We start from the raw sequence: 15,224 nt of genomic DNA on the forward strand, positions 1-15,224 counted from the left end.
TCATGTGTCCTCATATAAGGACAAACGGATTAGATGAATCTATGCCACCGATGAACTCACAAATCATAGCATGTGAGGAAAACCTCATAAGCATTTCTTTAAAATAAACAAAAATGTGTTTTTTGGCGGAAAAGAATGTGTATATATAGTTGGGCCTATGTAGGCGGACACAATTATGTAACAAGCCCGTGATCCGGTGAGAGACGAAACGCTAGTGTAGTGGATCTGAGAGACCTCGTTTTCTTATGAAAAACCCCTTTCTTAGAATAGAAGAATCTTGATTTGTCAAGTCTCATGATCATATCATGATCTATTTTTATTCGAAGAAGATTGAGGCGAGTTTATTGCAATCAATTATAAGAATAAAGAATAATTACTGCATTTCACAACCGATTTTTTTCTCTTTTTATTCCGTTCCCATATAGCGCTTCAGGCACCCGTTTGTCTCGATAGCGCCTGAGGCCGCTCGTATGGGCCGGCCCTTATAATCCCTCGCTATTGTTTCCTCCCCTAGTTTTTTTCCTATTTTCTATTAGTTAATCAGTTGACTGTTGACCATCAGAAATAAAAAAATTGAAATTTTGAAAAAGGAACAAAACAAACAAAATCGCAATATCAAAAAGTTCAAAATTTTGAAAGTAGTTAGTAAATTTGAGAAAAAACACCAAATTTCTATAAATGTTTGAGTTTGAAATATTACATAAAATTAAAATAGTTGCAAGAAATAAAATAAAAAATAGCAAAAATGTAAAAAGTTCTTGAATTTGGAAAAGGTTCATACAATTTTAGAAAAAGCTCACGAAATAGAAAAAAGTATAATGTTTTGAAAATGATTCGTGAATTTGGAAAAGTTTGAATTTTAAAATATAAAAGTAGAAAACAGAAAGAAAAGATACAAAAAAACTGGACAAGACCCAGTCCAAAAACTCAGACAAAAAAATAGGAAGCTTGAAGCTTCGCAAAACCTGGCTGGAAAGTTTTTCTTTTCAGGGGTAACCGGGCTGGAAAGCTAGTAGAAGCTTCTCAAAACAACAGCGAAATCCCGTTATTGGATCCTATATTGGCTGGCCCATTTGCTAGCGAGGTGGAATCGGCCGTGGGCCTATTAACTGGTGCCTTAAGCGTGTCTCAAAAAAAAAAAAAGTTGACGCCTTAAGCGCCAAATAGGAAATGCTTGGATCTGAATATTGCCTGACAAAGATGGTCGTTACCCAAAGAAACAGATAGCGTCATGTTGATAATCAGCAAAGGCGACATTGTCGCTGTTGGCTGATCGAACACATCTGTTTAGCATTTCGAATGATGTTTCCAATGCAAAAGCATATCAGATATGTCGGCATATGGCAACGCATGCAAGTCCGACGTACATTGCCAAGGACAATAGGACAATGCAGCATGTACATCCAATTAGGGCGACGGAAGTAATGTAGTCCTAATGTACATCTTTGCCTAGTTTTCCCCGTATGTCTTCGATGAGTGCAAATCGAAATGCCAACGACATTGGCAGATAAATACTCACCCGATCATCCGTACCTGACAAGCAAGAACCTAGGACATGACAGCCATGGTTTCCCCCGTGCTCTGGTCCGCGCTGTTATGCTGCCTCTACTCGGTCGCGCTTGGAGGCAACGAGCACAACTTCGTCGTGGTACCGGCTAGCTCCTTCGAGCCAGAAGCAGCATGCTCCACGTCGGTCAGTTCTGCGCTGCCAAACCGTGCGTCCGTGCCCCTGGCGCACCGGCACGGACCGTGCGCGCCCTCGGGGGGCAGCGGCAAGCCGTCTCTCGCCGAGAGGCTCCGCAGGGACCGCGCCCGCGCCAACTATATCATTCGCAAGGCCTCGGCGCGCAGGAAAATGTTGTCAGCAGGAGACGCGAGCGTCCCGACGTTCCTCGGCGACTCGGTGGACTCGCTGGAGTACGTGGTCACCCTGGGCATCGGCACGCCGCCCGTGCAGCAGACCGTGCTCATCGACACCGGCAGCGACCTGTCGTGGGTGCAGTGCGCGCCCTGCAACTCCACGCAGTGCTACCCGCAGAAGGACCCCCTGTTCGACCCGAGCAAGTCGTCCACGTTCGCGCCCATCCCCTGCGCCACCGACGCCTGCAAGGCGCTCTCGGTCGACAGCTACGACAACGGCTGCACCAACGGCACGGACGGCGCCTCTCTGTGCGGGTACGCCATCGAGTACGCCAACCGCGCGGTCACCACGGGGGTGTACAGCACGGAGACGCTCACGCTCAACGCCGGCGTCTCCGTCAGCAACTTCAGCTTCGGCTGCGGCAGCAACCAGCACGGGCCCTACGACAAGTTCGACGGCCTCCTCGGCCTCGGCGGCGCGCCGGAGTCGCTCGTGTCGCAGACGTCGTCCGTCTACGGCGGCGCCTTCTCCTACTGCCTCCCGCCGGCGAGCGGCGGAGCCGGGTTCCTCACCCTCGGCGCGCCGAGCAACAACACGGCCGGCTTCCTGTTCACGCCGATGCGCCGCCTATCCCCAGAGCTCGCGACGTTCTACGTCGTCACGCTCACCGGCATAAGCGTCGGCGGGACAGCGCTGGACATCCCTCCGGCGGTGTTCTCCAAGGGCATGATCATCGACTCCGGCACGGTCATCACGGGGCTCCCCAAGACGGCCTACGCGGCGCTGCGCACGGCGTTCCAGAGCGCCATGTCCCAGTACCCGCTCCTGCCGCCGTCGGAGAACGGGCTCGACACGTGCTACAACTTCACCGGCAACAGCAGCGTCACCGTGCCCAAGGTGGCCCTCACGTTCAGCGGCGGCACCACCGTCGACCTCAGCGTGCCGTCGGGGGTTCTGGTGGAAGGATGCCTCGCCTTCAGGGGAGAAAGCTCCGACAGCAGCGGCGGGATCATCGGCAATGTGAATCAGCGTACCTTGGAGCTCTTGTACGATTCTGGCCGCGGAAGCGTCGGGTTCAGAGCTGGTGCCTGCTGAGTGTGCGTCGCCCTCTTGCTTCGTTCAAGAGCACATACCACGCGAGTACTTTACTTTTTTTTCAAAGATGTGCCACATTCATTAAATAAAGATTGAGTGGAAGTTTAACAAGTGAAGGGCACAACCCAAAATTACAAAAAGCGTACTCTAAGGGCATCTACAGCCGAACTCAGCAAATCCGGCCCCTCAAACGCCCGCGGACACGCCCCGGCGTGCTGGTGGGCACTCACCAGACACTTCCTATATCCGTGTCTCCATACCCACGTGTCTCATATTCCGTCCCCTATTTTCATATTAAACCATGCAACATTGATAAAAACTATATAGATTATGAGCGGACATACAAATGCACAATCCGTTTATCACAAGATCACACCCAGATCATCAAAAGATAGTCAAAGTTCACATAATACACATAATACGGCGGACAAGTTCAAACTACAACTAAAACTTGAAATAAAGATGGATCTTCACTACTTCCGCGTCATCCCTCCGCCCTTTCGATTGCTGGCGCAACTGCAAGAGTCCGCGGCAGGAGGTGAGTCGACGTCGGAGCTGTCGGACCCGTCGGAGGAGGAGGAATCGGAGATGACGATGAAGCCTTGCAAGCGTCGGACGACGCTGTCTTGCTGGTGCTTGAGCTTGGCCACCCTTGTCACCTCCCCCTCAGCCTCCGCCGCCTCCCGCTCAGATTGCTCAATGCCGAGCTGGAGCTGCTTGGCGTTGAGCCTCTGGAGCCGTCGGGCCTTCGTCTCCGCCTCAGTCCATGACCGGCGGCACACCCACTCGAAGAGACGGTCCTCCTCGTCGGGCACCCGACGGCGGCGGGCGGACCACGCAGACTCGTCGGACCCGCCCGCCGTATGCCTAGCCCTCTACCTCTCGCGGCGGGCAGTTCGTGCCTCTGACTCCGGAGTCCGCATCCACGGCGTCTGCTGAACGGTCACTAGAACCCAGCGTTGCCCGCGCAGAGCAACGCCCGGAGGTGGAGAAGGCCGTCGGGCGGGAGGAGCAGATCTGGAAGGCCTCGCAGATCCGTGCGCGGGGCGGAAAGGACCGGTGCCGGCATCAGAGCTGGCATGACGGGCGACAGGGGACGTCGCACCGGACCCAGAGCTGCAGCCCGTATCAACCCGCGAGCGCTCAAGCGCGATACGGAGCGCAAGCTCCTCCTCTTCTCCGGAGCATGATGCAACACACAAAGAGAGCCCAAAAAAGTTATGTTTCCTCTTTCTCTCTCCAGGTGAATAGGCGACACGCAAGGAGAGCAGTTTCTCTTCCGAGGACGCACACCTGCCGACTCCCCTCCCTCCGCTCGTCGCTCCAGCGGCGATGGCTGTGTTGGGGAGCAGGGTTTCCTTGGCTCATGTTTGTCCATGCTTAGTTTGTTCAGGCGACGTCGCTCGGTCGGTGCTGACGTCTTCACCAGGAATAAAAGCTTCCGGACCACCGCCTTGACGGCGTTCTACGACGACGTCGAGGAGTCGCAGATGTGTGTCCAAGCAAGGCCTTCAAGACGGCGGTCGAGGTCTTGTTGAGGGTCATGTTTCTTTGGCTTCGTCCACGTTGCGTCAGTGGTTCCTTCGACGCCACCATGAAGCCAAAAGTATTGGTGTTGGAGGTGGCCGGTGTTGCGGCAGCGTTCTCATCCAAGATATGATAAACCTAGAGTTTCTTCAAAGGTGGAAGAAGGTTGTCGGTTCTGGAGCCCTCGACGGCGTTGCCGCATGAAGACTTCAGAATCGCGATCCAAGAGGAGAGGAGATTTGCTCCGGCCGACAACCCACAGCGACAAGTGCGGCACCGTTCGCGGCAACTCCTGTTCAGAGGCTCACAATGCAGTTTTGCTGCTATGGCTTTCTCTTCGATCTTGACTTGATGGTGACCGTTTCTTCTCCTCTTTGACGGACGCTTCGGCGACAGCGGTGACGGAAAATTATGGTCGGTTTTGTTGGTGGTTGCAAGGGCCATGAAGATTTTTTCTGTAAATTTTCCGTGCTTCTTGTAATTTTGCTTGCTGTGTTGTCTCTTTGGATTTCTCCTAAGATTTGCCATGTACTGTATGTTGTAATCTGCTGATGTTAGTAATATAAATGTGGTACTTTAAAAAAAGAAAAAGAAGAGCCAAATAAAACTACGGGCATTTGTAACAAAAATAAAACTCTTTAGAAAGAACATAAAGCCCACAAAAATATCTGACTTGCTATTTTTATTCGCTTATCTGCTTACTAAATCCTAATCCCCTCCGCTCGTCTTCTCCCCCACAAAATCAAACGCGCTGCTCCACTCCGAGCCGCGGCCATGGAGCTCGCCACCGCGGCCGTCGTCTCCACAGCCTCCATTCACCCCGGCCGCAGCCATTTCTCAACCCCACGGGCAGCCTCCTGGCCTAGTTCCTCGTCGCCGTCCTCCTCCCGGTCCCTGGCCACCTCCGCCTCCATCTCGCGGTCCCAGAGGCGACGACTCCCCGTCGCCTCGGCCGCCGTAGAGCTCCGCGAGGCCGCCGCGGGTGGTGGGGACTCCGTCCGCGTCATCGAGACGCCGCAGCCCAACTCCAGTGTTAGCCCCGACTCTGCCCAATTAACTGCCTCTCTGATTGTATATGAGTTGGAGAGCCACGCAGTTCTGCAATGTGGAACTTTGTCTCAGTTTGGTGCGATGCTTAGTGCTAGAGTAGGACCTATACTGATGAACCAATGCTCGATTGTAATGGCCGTGGTATGCTGCTTTGCAGGTTAAGTTCAGCGTGGAGGTGCCTCCCTCGATATGCCAGGAGTGCTACCAAACAACTCTTCTCGAGTACTCAAAGCGTTTCAAGGTACCATTTCTGTGCTAAAACCTGTATCAAATGAAGAAGATTAGAATTCGTGAGGACAAACATTATGGAAAGAGTTACAAAGCACAGCCAGGAATGTGGGCTTACACCGAAGTTTAACGGCTACATGTTCAGTAATCATGAATAAGATTGCAACATGTGTGTCAGTGTGTGCTACTTGCTTGCTGCACTGCTTAGCACCGAGAGCCTTCTTTGTCTGTGGTTTAGTCACAGGTGTTCTTTTGGGGTTTCGCCAAGTGTTCGATATTTTCATAGAAACCAAGCCCTGATAATTTTGTGTATAAATGAGATCTGATGCATTCACAAAATGGAAATACTCATGTAATCTAGTATTTTCAGCTTGCATCAAATTTTACAATCAGTTGATCATAGGTAAATCAGTAAGACCAGACGGTTCGGAAGGGGGAAAATAGATAATTCTACTTGGTGTCTGTGATGCTGCTCTATATTCTACAGTTTTTTATTGTATGCCCCTGCTATTCCTTCTTATCAGGTTCCTGGATTTCGGCCTGGAAAGATAGTTCCAGAAAATGTACTTTTAAACTACGTTGGACCACAACATGTACGGGCTGCTACAGTTGAAGCTATCTTAAGACATACACTTCCTCAAGCATTGTCCTCGGTATGAACTTCTTCCCAGTCCTATTTTACAAGCAATACCCTGATATTTAACACAATGGATTCTTTGTTTCCAACGATTCATGACAAGCAAAATTAGTTCTGGTAACCTGCATTTGTCTTGCATCATTATTATCAGAGTGATGATATAGTTGAAATTTTTGAAGTAGAGATTACCATTTCATATGAACTGAACTGGTAGATCATCAGAGATGAAGCACTGTTTAACATTTTTGGCAGATATTTTGCTGAGAACATTTCTCACGGCAGATCCCTTCTCTGATGATCCAATCTCTTGCTGAACCATGACTTGTCTTTCTCCCTCTAAAAATAAACTATGTGCTATGTTATACTTTATATTACATCTGCTCAGCTGATATCGTCATCTTTTTTTTATAGGTAGAAGAGAGGGCATTAGAAGATTCTGTGCGCATTCTCACTAAGTTTGATGATATGAACGAGGCTTTCTCCCTTGACCATGTCTTTAGGTAGACAGTTACTACCATCTTGGTCTCCTGCTTATTTCATTATTTGAACTTATTTAAAATTGTTGTTTTGATCATATATTTTTCTTTATACCAATTTTGCTCAGATATGATGTTGCTGTGGATGTTGTTCCTGAAGTCCGTTGGTTATCTGAAGACAAATATAAGAACCTCAAAGTGGTTATTGAAATAGATGAAATTGTTGATGCAGAAAAGGCAGCCGAGTTAGAGCTTAAGCGTCGTCGTAAATCTCTAGGGCTGCTTCGAATAGTACCTGACAGAGGCCTACAGGTGATTTTTTACAGTTGCTATAGTATGTAAATGCGATATTAATATACCATGAAACCTTTACCATGTGTTAGCTTTAGTTTATTCAGGACTCTAATTTCCCCTTTCAAGTAACCGGCAAAGTTTTGCAGAAATCGGCCAAATTTCTAGTAGTATCTGACAAAGTGACGAACTATTCTTCTTACTCCATATATTTGTGTCTTCCTGATTTTATGGTCTGCAGTCTTACGATGCCAACTTATACTATTAATACCGCTGTATTTGCTAGTGCCTGCATTATAGCTCAGGGCTATTATGGCTGATAGAGTGATTATTGTCTGGTTCTCAAAGGGAAATTGAGCCCTGGTTGTACTACCTGAGCGAAACAGTTCCAGGAGCTTCTTGATGTTACACCGTGTACCTTTTATATCTATAGATGTTTCCACTAGTTAGCATTATGATAGCTCAGCAACTTGTACTGATGGTCTGATAGTTGAATAAGTTAGCAATGTCATATGGCATCTACCGAAATTCAAAATAACAATGATAATGGGGGCAATAGCAAATGTGCCAACAGCGATAGTTCAGTCCAGTGAACACAATTGCTGGTTGATGATGAACATTAATCTTGCTAAGATCTGCCCAGATCAGATTCAGTGGCAATGGGTGCTCACTGAATCTCATGAAGATGAGATAAGACCATGAGGCTGGGAGCCAATACGGCCTATATCTACACATATTTTAAACAGGGGGTAATCTGGTCATTTTGAAGCAGATCTCATTGTTCTGCATTTGCCTGTTCTGGCAAAGAAGGTGGCAAGGCTTGGCTGACTACGGCTAGAGATTTCCCTACTAGCATGATAACTTAGGAAAAAAATAATTATTCACAAATCTGCATCTTATTCTAGTTGAAACAGTTATTATATACAAAAGAGAGTTATGGGCCTAGCAGAAATATTGACCACAGCCAAGTCATCATGTACATATATACCCTTACAGTTTCCTTGTCAGTGTCAAACAGCATTATGACTTCTGTTGAAAAAAAACAGCATTGTGATTTTCATAATAAATAAAGGATGTATGAACTATGTGGCTTCCTTTTTTGGATTAGGCATGTTAGATTAAACTTATTTCATGGTAAGTATCAGTAATGCTGTTATATTGTAAAAGCATCCTCTTTTGGACCATGTAGGTAGGTGATCTAGTTGTACTGGATATATTGGCTGAAACTATCACGACCGACGGCTCTAAAGGTGAAAAAATTCCGTCAGCTGAGAGTACAGGTTTGTTTGTTTTTGCACAGCTGCATTCTGTTTTATTTTCGCAACTTCATCGTTTGCCTATTATGATAATATGCTGTTATATATTTAAAATATTTTCCCAATTGTCTCTGGCTTTGTACGCTACTTTGATTGCAACTGACTACTGTAGTGATGTGATTTTCAAGTCTACATATCCTCAGAATTCTCTTTTGTATACCAGAAACCAGATAAGATAGAATGCACACTATTGCTTTCATTCTATCTTGTGATGCACATCTACTATGATTACAGGGTTCCACTTGGACACAGAGGAAAATACTAATCTTGTTCCTGGATTTCTGGGTTCGCTAATTGGGATTCGTCCTGGTGAGACTAGAACTTTTCCTATTCAGTTCCCTGAGTCGTTTGAGCAGGAAACTCTACAAGGTGTCCGTGCCCAGTTTACTGTGAGTATGACTTCCTCCTAAAGACCGAGATGTATATACCTGCGTACTCCACTCTTATTACCAATTAGTAATCACATTATATTGTGCCTATATCACATGGAAGTCATTACACTTAGGAATTACTTTTACCGTCACATCTGTTAGTATGATTTTCATGTGGGAAATATAGATGCACATGTATATTAGTCCTGTTTGACTGCACATAAACTACGGTGACACAGTTTTTTGTTCTGTATCTATAGCTAGTGCTGGAGTTTTCATTCCCATTTTGACTGTATTATGCAGGTTGTCTGTAAAGAACTTTTCTTCAGAGAGTTGCCAGAATTGGATGATTCGCTTGCCGCAAAGCTCCTTCCAGGATGCAATACCATCGATGAGGTTTCTATTCTACCGCTGTACTATTTGTTCCACTTGGTAGTTAATAATAGGCATTGAAATCAACATCACTGGATATGTACCTGTTGAACCTGTTTTCTTTTTGGAGAAGTACTCCCGATTGATCATGGTTTGCAGTTCACCCTGCGAAATATTAGCTGTAAACTGTGATCATCATACGATACGATGGTTGATGGATTTTTTCAACTGTCTTGAAATCATCCCTTCTGATTGAAACAGGTCAAAGAACGAATTTTGGAAAGATGCAAAGAAGTGGAGAAGACGGCTATAGAACAAGCAACAGATAATGCAATCCTCGACCAACTGGGAAAGGTTGTGGTCTTGCTTCTGAAATAGCTTTTCAGTTCCGAATTATTATTTTTGCAGGGAGATCATCGATATGTTACCTTTGGTTCCATTATCAAATTCCTCTTCACATTCTCTCCAAGATTGCATAAGCTTGCACTAATGTTTCCATTGGTTTGTGTAGTTGGTAGACGTTGATGTTCCACGTTCCTTGTTTCAAGAACAAGGCCAACAGTTGTATGGAGCGAAACTTCTCCAACTTCAGGTACTGAACAAGCAGTTAACACTAGGTTAGCTTTTGTATCTTGCTTTCTCAATGTATTTATTGATTCCCGCAGGCCGAAAGGAAGCTAGACAAAGACCAGCTAGCATCCCTTTCAAGCGAGAAGTCGGTCCAGGAGTACCTAAAAGGTGAGAGGGAGAACATTACTAGGATCATTAAGCAAATGCTGGTTGTTGGTGAAATATTCAAGGCCGAAAATTTGCAGGTAAATAACATGATTGCTGTTCATTTGTGATTCGAGCAATAGAACCTCTACTTTTGACTTCCGGTCCACACATTCTTTGTCCATGCATTAACAACATATCACCGTGCAGTACTCGACAGACCAGCTCGTCAAGGAAGTCGAGAACTCTATAGAAGAGTTCAAACGCTATAATCAAGACTACGATGAGGGGAACATCAAGCAGCAGGTTCTTAACTGTTCTTATTTTTTTTTTCTGATATTTTCAGTGCTGAATTCCTTCAGTTTGCTGTGGTCTGGCAACACCCTTTTGATCTTACTGTGACCTCGCTACTAAAATATACACGCACTAGATGATAGTTAAATCCCCACAGAAAAAAGGTGACTGTTAAACAGCCATGCCTAGTACTCGTATTAAGTGAACCAAGGCAGTGCCAAGGAAATTATCTCCCTCTACCTTTGCTTGTTCCCATGGCTGGAAAATCTCATTCTTTGTCTGTTGTGGGATTGAAAACCATGCAGGTTCAGGATGTTCTGGAGGCTGCCAAGGTGCTGGAGTGGCTCAAGGAGAACTGCACGATCGAGTACATAAAAAAATGAGCGCGACGCTAGATGCTCTGTCAGTTTTCAAGGATGGCAGGCGTGCAAACTCTCTCTGGCCTACCTTGGTTTTGCAGACAGAAGAGTTTGCTTTGTTCATAGCACAAGAGAGAAGTCTCGTTTACATGTAGATGTCAAGTTTGCTCTATACGTACCGAAAGTGTTACTCTAATCCCGAGCTCAAATATCATAAACATACTCCAAGAGTACTATATTATGTGAGGTATTGTTTTCTCTTTACAGCGTTAAATTTCCATTTCTGCCAAGACATAACCAAGTTCGTCCTGACAAACATGCAATGGCGATAGTCCGCACAAATCCTTTGGATCCGATTATTCATGTGCAATCCTGAACTGGTCGATGGACTTGGTGCCATGGCCATGCTCTCTTCGGGAGCTCATGAACTCTGTCAGGGTGAAAGCCCGGTAACGCTGCTGCTTTCCCGCCGTCAAGAGCTCCGGGAGGGGCCCAAACAAGTCGGATTCCTGGCGCTTCGCAGGGTTAAAGAAGAGTGCAATGGACACCCTCGCATCTTCACAAGACTTGATCACCACCCTGTGCTCCACGCTCTCGTACTCATCATTTGAAACCACCTGAATTTTTTTCCATCCGCAAGTAAATCATCGTGGTGGTAGATCGGCAGCAGTTCACTTCTACAGAGCTGGAGGGACAACGCACCTTGAGCACGTCCCCGATGTTGACCAGAAGCGCGCCGGGCTCCGGCGGCACGTCGGCCCACCGTCCGTCGCGGAGGCGCACCTGAAGCCCTCCGACTCCGTCCTGCGCCAGGACGGTGAAGAGGCTGGGGTCCGTGTGCTCCAGGCCGCCCACCACCCGCGCCGGCTCCGGGCACGGCGGGTAGTAGTGGCACGCCATGAGCAAGCCTTCCACCTGCATCGCCCTCTCCAGCCGCCCCGCGCCGACGCCGAGCGCCTCCGACAGCAGCCCGGCCATCTTCTTCCCGAGCGCCGTCATGAGCAGCTGGTACTTGAGCAGCGCGTCCCGGCAAGCCGGCGGCAGATGGGCGAGGTCAGGCGCCGGAGGAGGGCCGAAGCGGACCTGGAGCGTGTCGCGCCAGGGGAGGAGAGGGCCGGCGGAGTTTTTGCCGGGCTGGATGGGGATGGTGGAGTAGGTGACGCTCCCGACGGACGCGGGCGTGTAGAACGCTGAACGGACGGTGAGGGGTAGCTCGTGGAAGGCCCGGACGGCGGACACCGCGCCGTCGACGGTGGCGGTGTCGACGCCGTGGTTGGTGACATGGAAGAAGCCGCACGAGCGTGCGGCGGCGCGGATGAGTGGCAGGCTGGATGAGTGCGGGAGTGCGAGGTCAACGCTTGGGATGGTGAAGATGATCTCGCTCTCCAATGGAGGTGGGGAGGGGCTGATGGTGCTGGGTACGAGGAAGAGCGGCGGCACGGAGGTGATTCCGGACTCGATGAGGCCGCGGACGCCGGCGCGGGCCGCCTGAAACTCGGCCAGCGCGACCGCGGCGTCGTAGTCGTCTGCAGCCATCTTTTGTTGGGAAGGAATACAGTTGTGTTGCCGGGCGAGCTGCGTTTCTTCGGCTTTGTTGCCAGCCTTGGCCAGCGTTTCTTTTTTCTCGTGTGGGATTTTTTTCCCCATCACATTTGGATTTGTTACATCATTGGTGTCGGGGTAAAAAAGGGTAGACCTCGGAGTAGGGGTCCCGAATTGTAGATCTTGGAAAGATGGTAACTAGAACGAGGGAGACGATGTTTACCCAGGTTCGAATGCTTTTAATGAAGGTAAAACCATACATCCTGCTCTTGTTTATATTGATGGAGATGTTACAATTACAAAGGTAATCTACCTCGAGATCAGATGTGTTCTAACTCTAAGGTTAGAAGAATAAGATTGTGTTGATGTCCCCTCTACGGGCTAAATCCATCGACTTATATACAGGTCGGGTAGGGTATCTAGGGTTACAACTTATAAGGTCGGTATCCTGATATGGAGGCGGCGAAAGAGGTCTTAGAGTATACGGCAAGTCTTCAGGAGACGTGGTCTTATCTTCTGCCCAGCATACATCCCTCGGAGTCCATCTTACGGAGAATGAGGGCCCTTCGGCCCAAGCCGAAGTGTATGGACGGGCTAGGTTGGTACCCCCTAGCCCAGGACACCGTTAGTAGCCCCTGAACGGACCTTCGATGCCGATGACTGTTGGAGAACATTGCATGAAAAATAAAAAAAATTTCTACGCACACGCAAGATCTATCCATGGAGATGCATAGCAACGAGAGGGGAGATGTAACGCCTCGGACACACCCGCAGGTGGTCGTTACTCCTGGCGAGATCTAGACTGGCCCCATAGATCAATACTAGTCTTTTCTGCGCACTTTGTCCTCACCCGTGTGCACCTGGGAGTAATTTCTCGGTCAGTCACCCATCCTGAAACTACCCCTGAGCACGCTTAACTTTGGAGTTCTGTCCGAATGGGCTCCCGGAAAAGACGGAATTCCTTATTGATATGAGTAGTCTATCATCCCTAATAAGCCAGGCTATCACATACACCCCCATTCAGAGGAACCGACATCCTCGTCGGGCCACAGGAACGTTCCCTCTTGGCACATACGTCTGTGCTTCCAGTCCGGCACATGTGCCATGTCGTGCGCCACGACGGGTCACAAACATCATGCACAACATGACCGCACATCTGTCCGTAAACATCCGTGTAACCGGGAGGGTCGGCTCTGATACCAACTTGTAACGCCCTGGACACACCCGCCAATGGTTGTTACTCCTGGCGGGATCTGGATTGGCCCCATAGATCAATACTAGTCTTTTCTGCTCACTTTGTCCTCACTCGTGTGCACCTGGGAGTAACTTTCCGGTCGGTCACCCATCCTGAAACTACTCCAGGCTGAGCATGCTTACTTTTGGAGTTTTGTTCGAATGGGCTCCCGGAAAAAAAGAAATTCCTTATTGACATGAGTAGTCTACCATCCCTAATAAGCCAGGCTATCACAGGAGAGTATGTCTATGTACCCTCGTAGACCGTAAGCGGAAGCGTTTAGTAACACGGTTGATGTAGTCGAACTTCTTCGCGATCAAACCGATCAAGTACTGAACGTACGACACCTTCGCGTTCAACACACGTTCAGCTCGGTGACGTCCTTGCCTTCTTGATCCAGCAAGATGGGCGAAGTAGTGGATGAGTTCCGACAGCACGACAGCGTGGTGACAATGGTGGTGATGTTATCTCCGCAGGGCTTCGCCTAAGCACTCTGAAAATATGACTGAGGGACAAAATTGTGGAGAGGGGCGCCGCACACGGCTAAGATTGTCGTCGCTATGTGTGGCGCCCCTCCCACATATATATAGGTAGGGAAGAGCGAAGACAGCCAGGAGGCGCCCCAAGGGTGGCCGAATCCCCCTTGGGCTCCTGCCCTTGCCCCCACCTTTCCTTGTTTATGCGCGGGAGGAAGGCGGGGGGAGGTGGCGCCCCCTTTCCTTTCACTCATGAGGGAAAGGCAGGAGGGGCCAACCCTCCCCCTTTCCTTCCCCTTAGGGCCGGCGGCGAGGGAGAAGGGCGCACCAGCCCCTTGTGGGCTGGTGTGTTTCCCCTTTGGCCCATTAAGCCCATATAGCCTCTCGGGGCTTCCCGGAACCCCTTCCGGTGATCCCATGAATACACGGTACCCCCCGAAACTCTTCCGGTGTCCAAATATCATCGTCCTATATATCGATCTTTACCTCCGGACCATTCCGGAGCTCCTCGTCATGTTTGTGATCTCATCAGGGACTCTGAATAACATTCGGTCATCAAATCATATAACTCATACAACACTATATCGTCAACGAATGTTAAGCGTGTAGACCCTACGGGTTCGAGAACTATGTAGACATGACCGAGACACCTCTATGGTCAATAACCAATAGCGGAACCTGGATGCCCATATTGGTTCCTACATATCCATGAAGATCTTTATCGGTCGAACCGTTATGACAACATACTTGATTCCCTTTGTCTGACGGTATGTTACTTGCCCGAGATTCGATCGTCGGTATCTCTATACCTAGTTCAATCTCGTTACCAACAAGTCTCTTTACTCATTCCGTAATACACCATCTCGTAACTAACTCCTTAGTCACTTTTCTTGCAAGCTTCTTGTGATGTGTATCACCGAGAGGGCCCAGAGATACCTCTCCAATACATGGAGTGACAAATCCTAATCTCGATCCATGCCAACTCAACATACAACTTCGGAGATACTTGTAGAGCATCTTTATGATCACCCAGTTACGTTGTGACGTTTGATAGCACACAAGGTATTCCTCCGGTATCCGGGAGTTGCATGATCTCATAGTCGAAGGAATGTGTATTTGACATTAAGGAAGCAATAACAATAAACTGAACAATCATATGCTAAGCTAACATATGGGTCTTGTCCATCACATCATTCTCCTAATGACGTGATCCCGTTATCAAATGACAACTCATGTCCATGGTTAGGAGACCTTAACCATCTTTGATAAATGAGCTAGTCTAGTAGAGGCTTACTAGGGACACGATATTTGTTTATGTATCCACACATGTATTTAAGTTTCTGGTCAATACAATTCTAGCATGAATAATAAACCTTTACCA

At 48.3% G+C, this 15,224-nt stretch overlaps 3 protein-coding genes and 1 long non-coding RNA gene across 4 annotated transcripts; 2 read left to right on the forward strand and 2 right to left on the reverse strand.

Annotated features, from left to right (window-relative positions):
* Positions 1-1,555: 1,555 nt before the first annotated feature.
* On the forward strand, positions 1,556-2,956 carry LOC125518915 (aspartyl protease family protein At5g10770-like). Its single transcript, XM_048683806.2, has one exon. The coding sequence runs from the start codon at positions 1,556-1,558 to the stop codon at positions 2,954-2,956; it is 1,401 nt and encodes a 466-aa protein (XP_048539763.2).
* Positions 2,957-5,182: 2,226 nt separating this feature from the next.
* Positions 5,183-10,855, forward strand: LOC125518874 (trigger factor type chaperone family protein). Its single transcript, XM_048683751.2, has 13 exons — positions 5,183-5,515; positions 5,691-5,774; positions 6,286-6,414; positions 6,810-6,898; positions 7,003-7,186; positions 8,355-8,445; positions 8,716-8,870; positions 9,156-9,248; positions 9,486-9,578; positions 9,736-9,816; positions 9,890-10,039; positions 10,149-10,244; positions 10,538-10,855. The coding sequence occupies exons 1-13, from the start codon at positions 5,258-5,260 to the stop codon at positions 10,613-10,615; spliced, it is 1,581 nt and encodes a 526-aa protein (XP_048539708.2). The 5' UTR covers positions 5,183-5,257; the 3' UTR covers positions 10,616-10,855.
* LOC125518876 (uncharacterized) lies at positions 5,659-9,840 on the reverse strand. Its single transcript, XR_007288159.2, has 4 exons — positions 9,653-9,840; positions 9,329-9,389; positions 5,880-6,057; positions 5,659-5,795 (listed from the first exon to the last, which is right to left on the reverse strand). It is a non-coding gene; the product is annotated as an uncharacterized LOC125518876 (long non-coding RNA).
* On the reverse strand, positions 10,803-12,337 carry LOC125518875 (1-aminocyclopropane-1-carboxylate oxidase homolog). Its single transcript, XM_048683752.2, has 2 exons — positions 11,294-12,337; positions 10,803-11,208 (listed from the first exon to the last, which is right to left on the reverse strand). Exons 1-2 carry the CDS (start codon positions 12,236-12,238, stop codon positions 10,948-10,950), a joined length of 1,206 nt encoding a protein of 401 aa, XP_048539709.1. The 5' UTR covers positions 12,239-12,337; the 3' UTR covers positions 10,803-10,947.
* Between the last annotated feature and the right edge of the window lie 2,887 nt (positions 12,338-15,224).

This window comes from Triticum urartu, chromosome 7A (assembly GCF_056163025.1).
Source record: "Triticum urartu cultivar PI428250 chromosome 7A, HENAU_Tu73, whole genome shotgun sequence".
Lineage (NCBI taxonomy): Eukaryota > Viridiplantae > Streptophyta > Magnoliopsida > Poales > Poaceae > Triticum > Triticum urartu.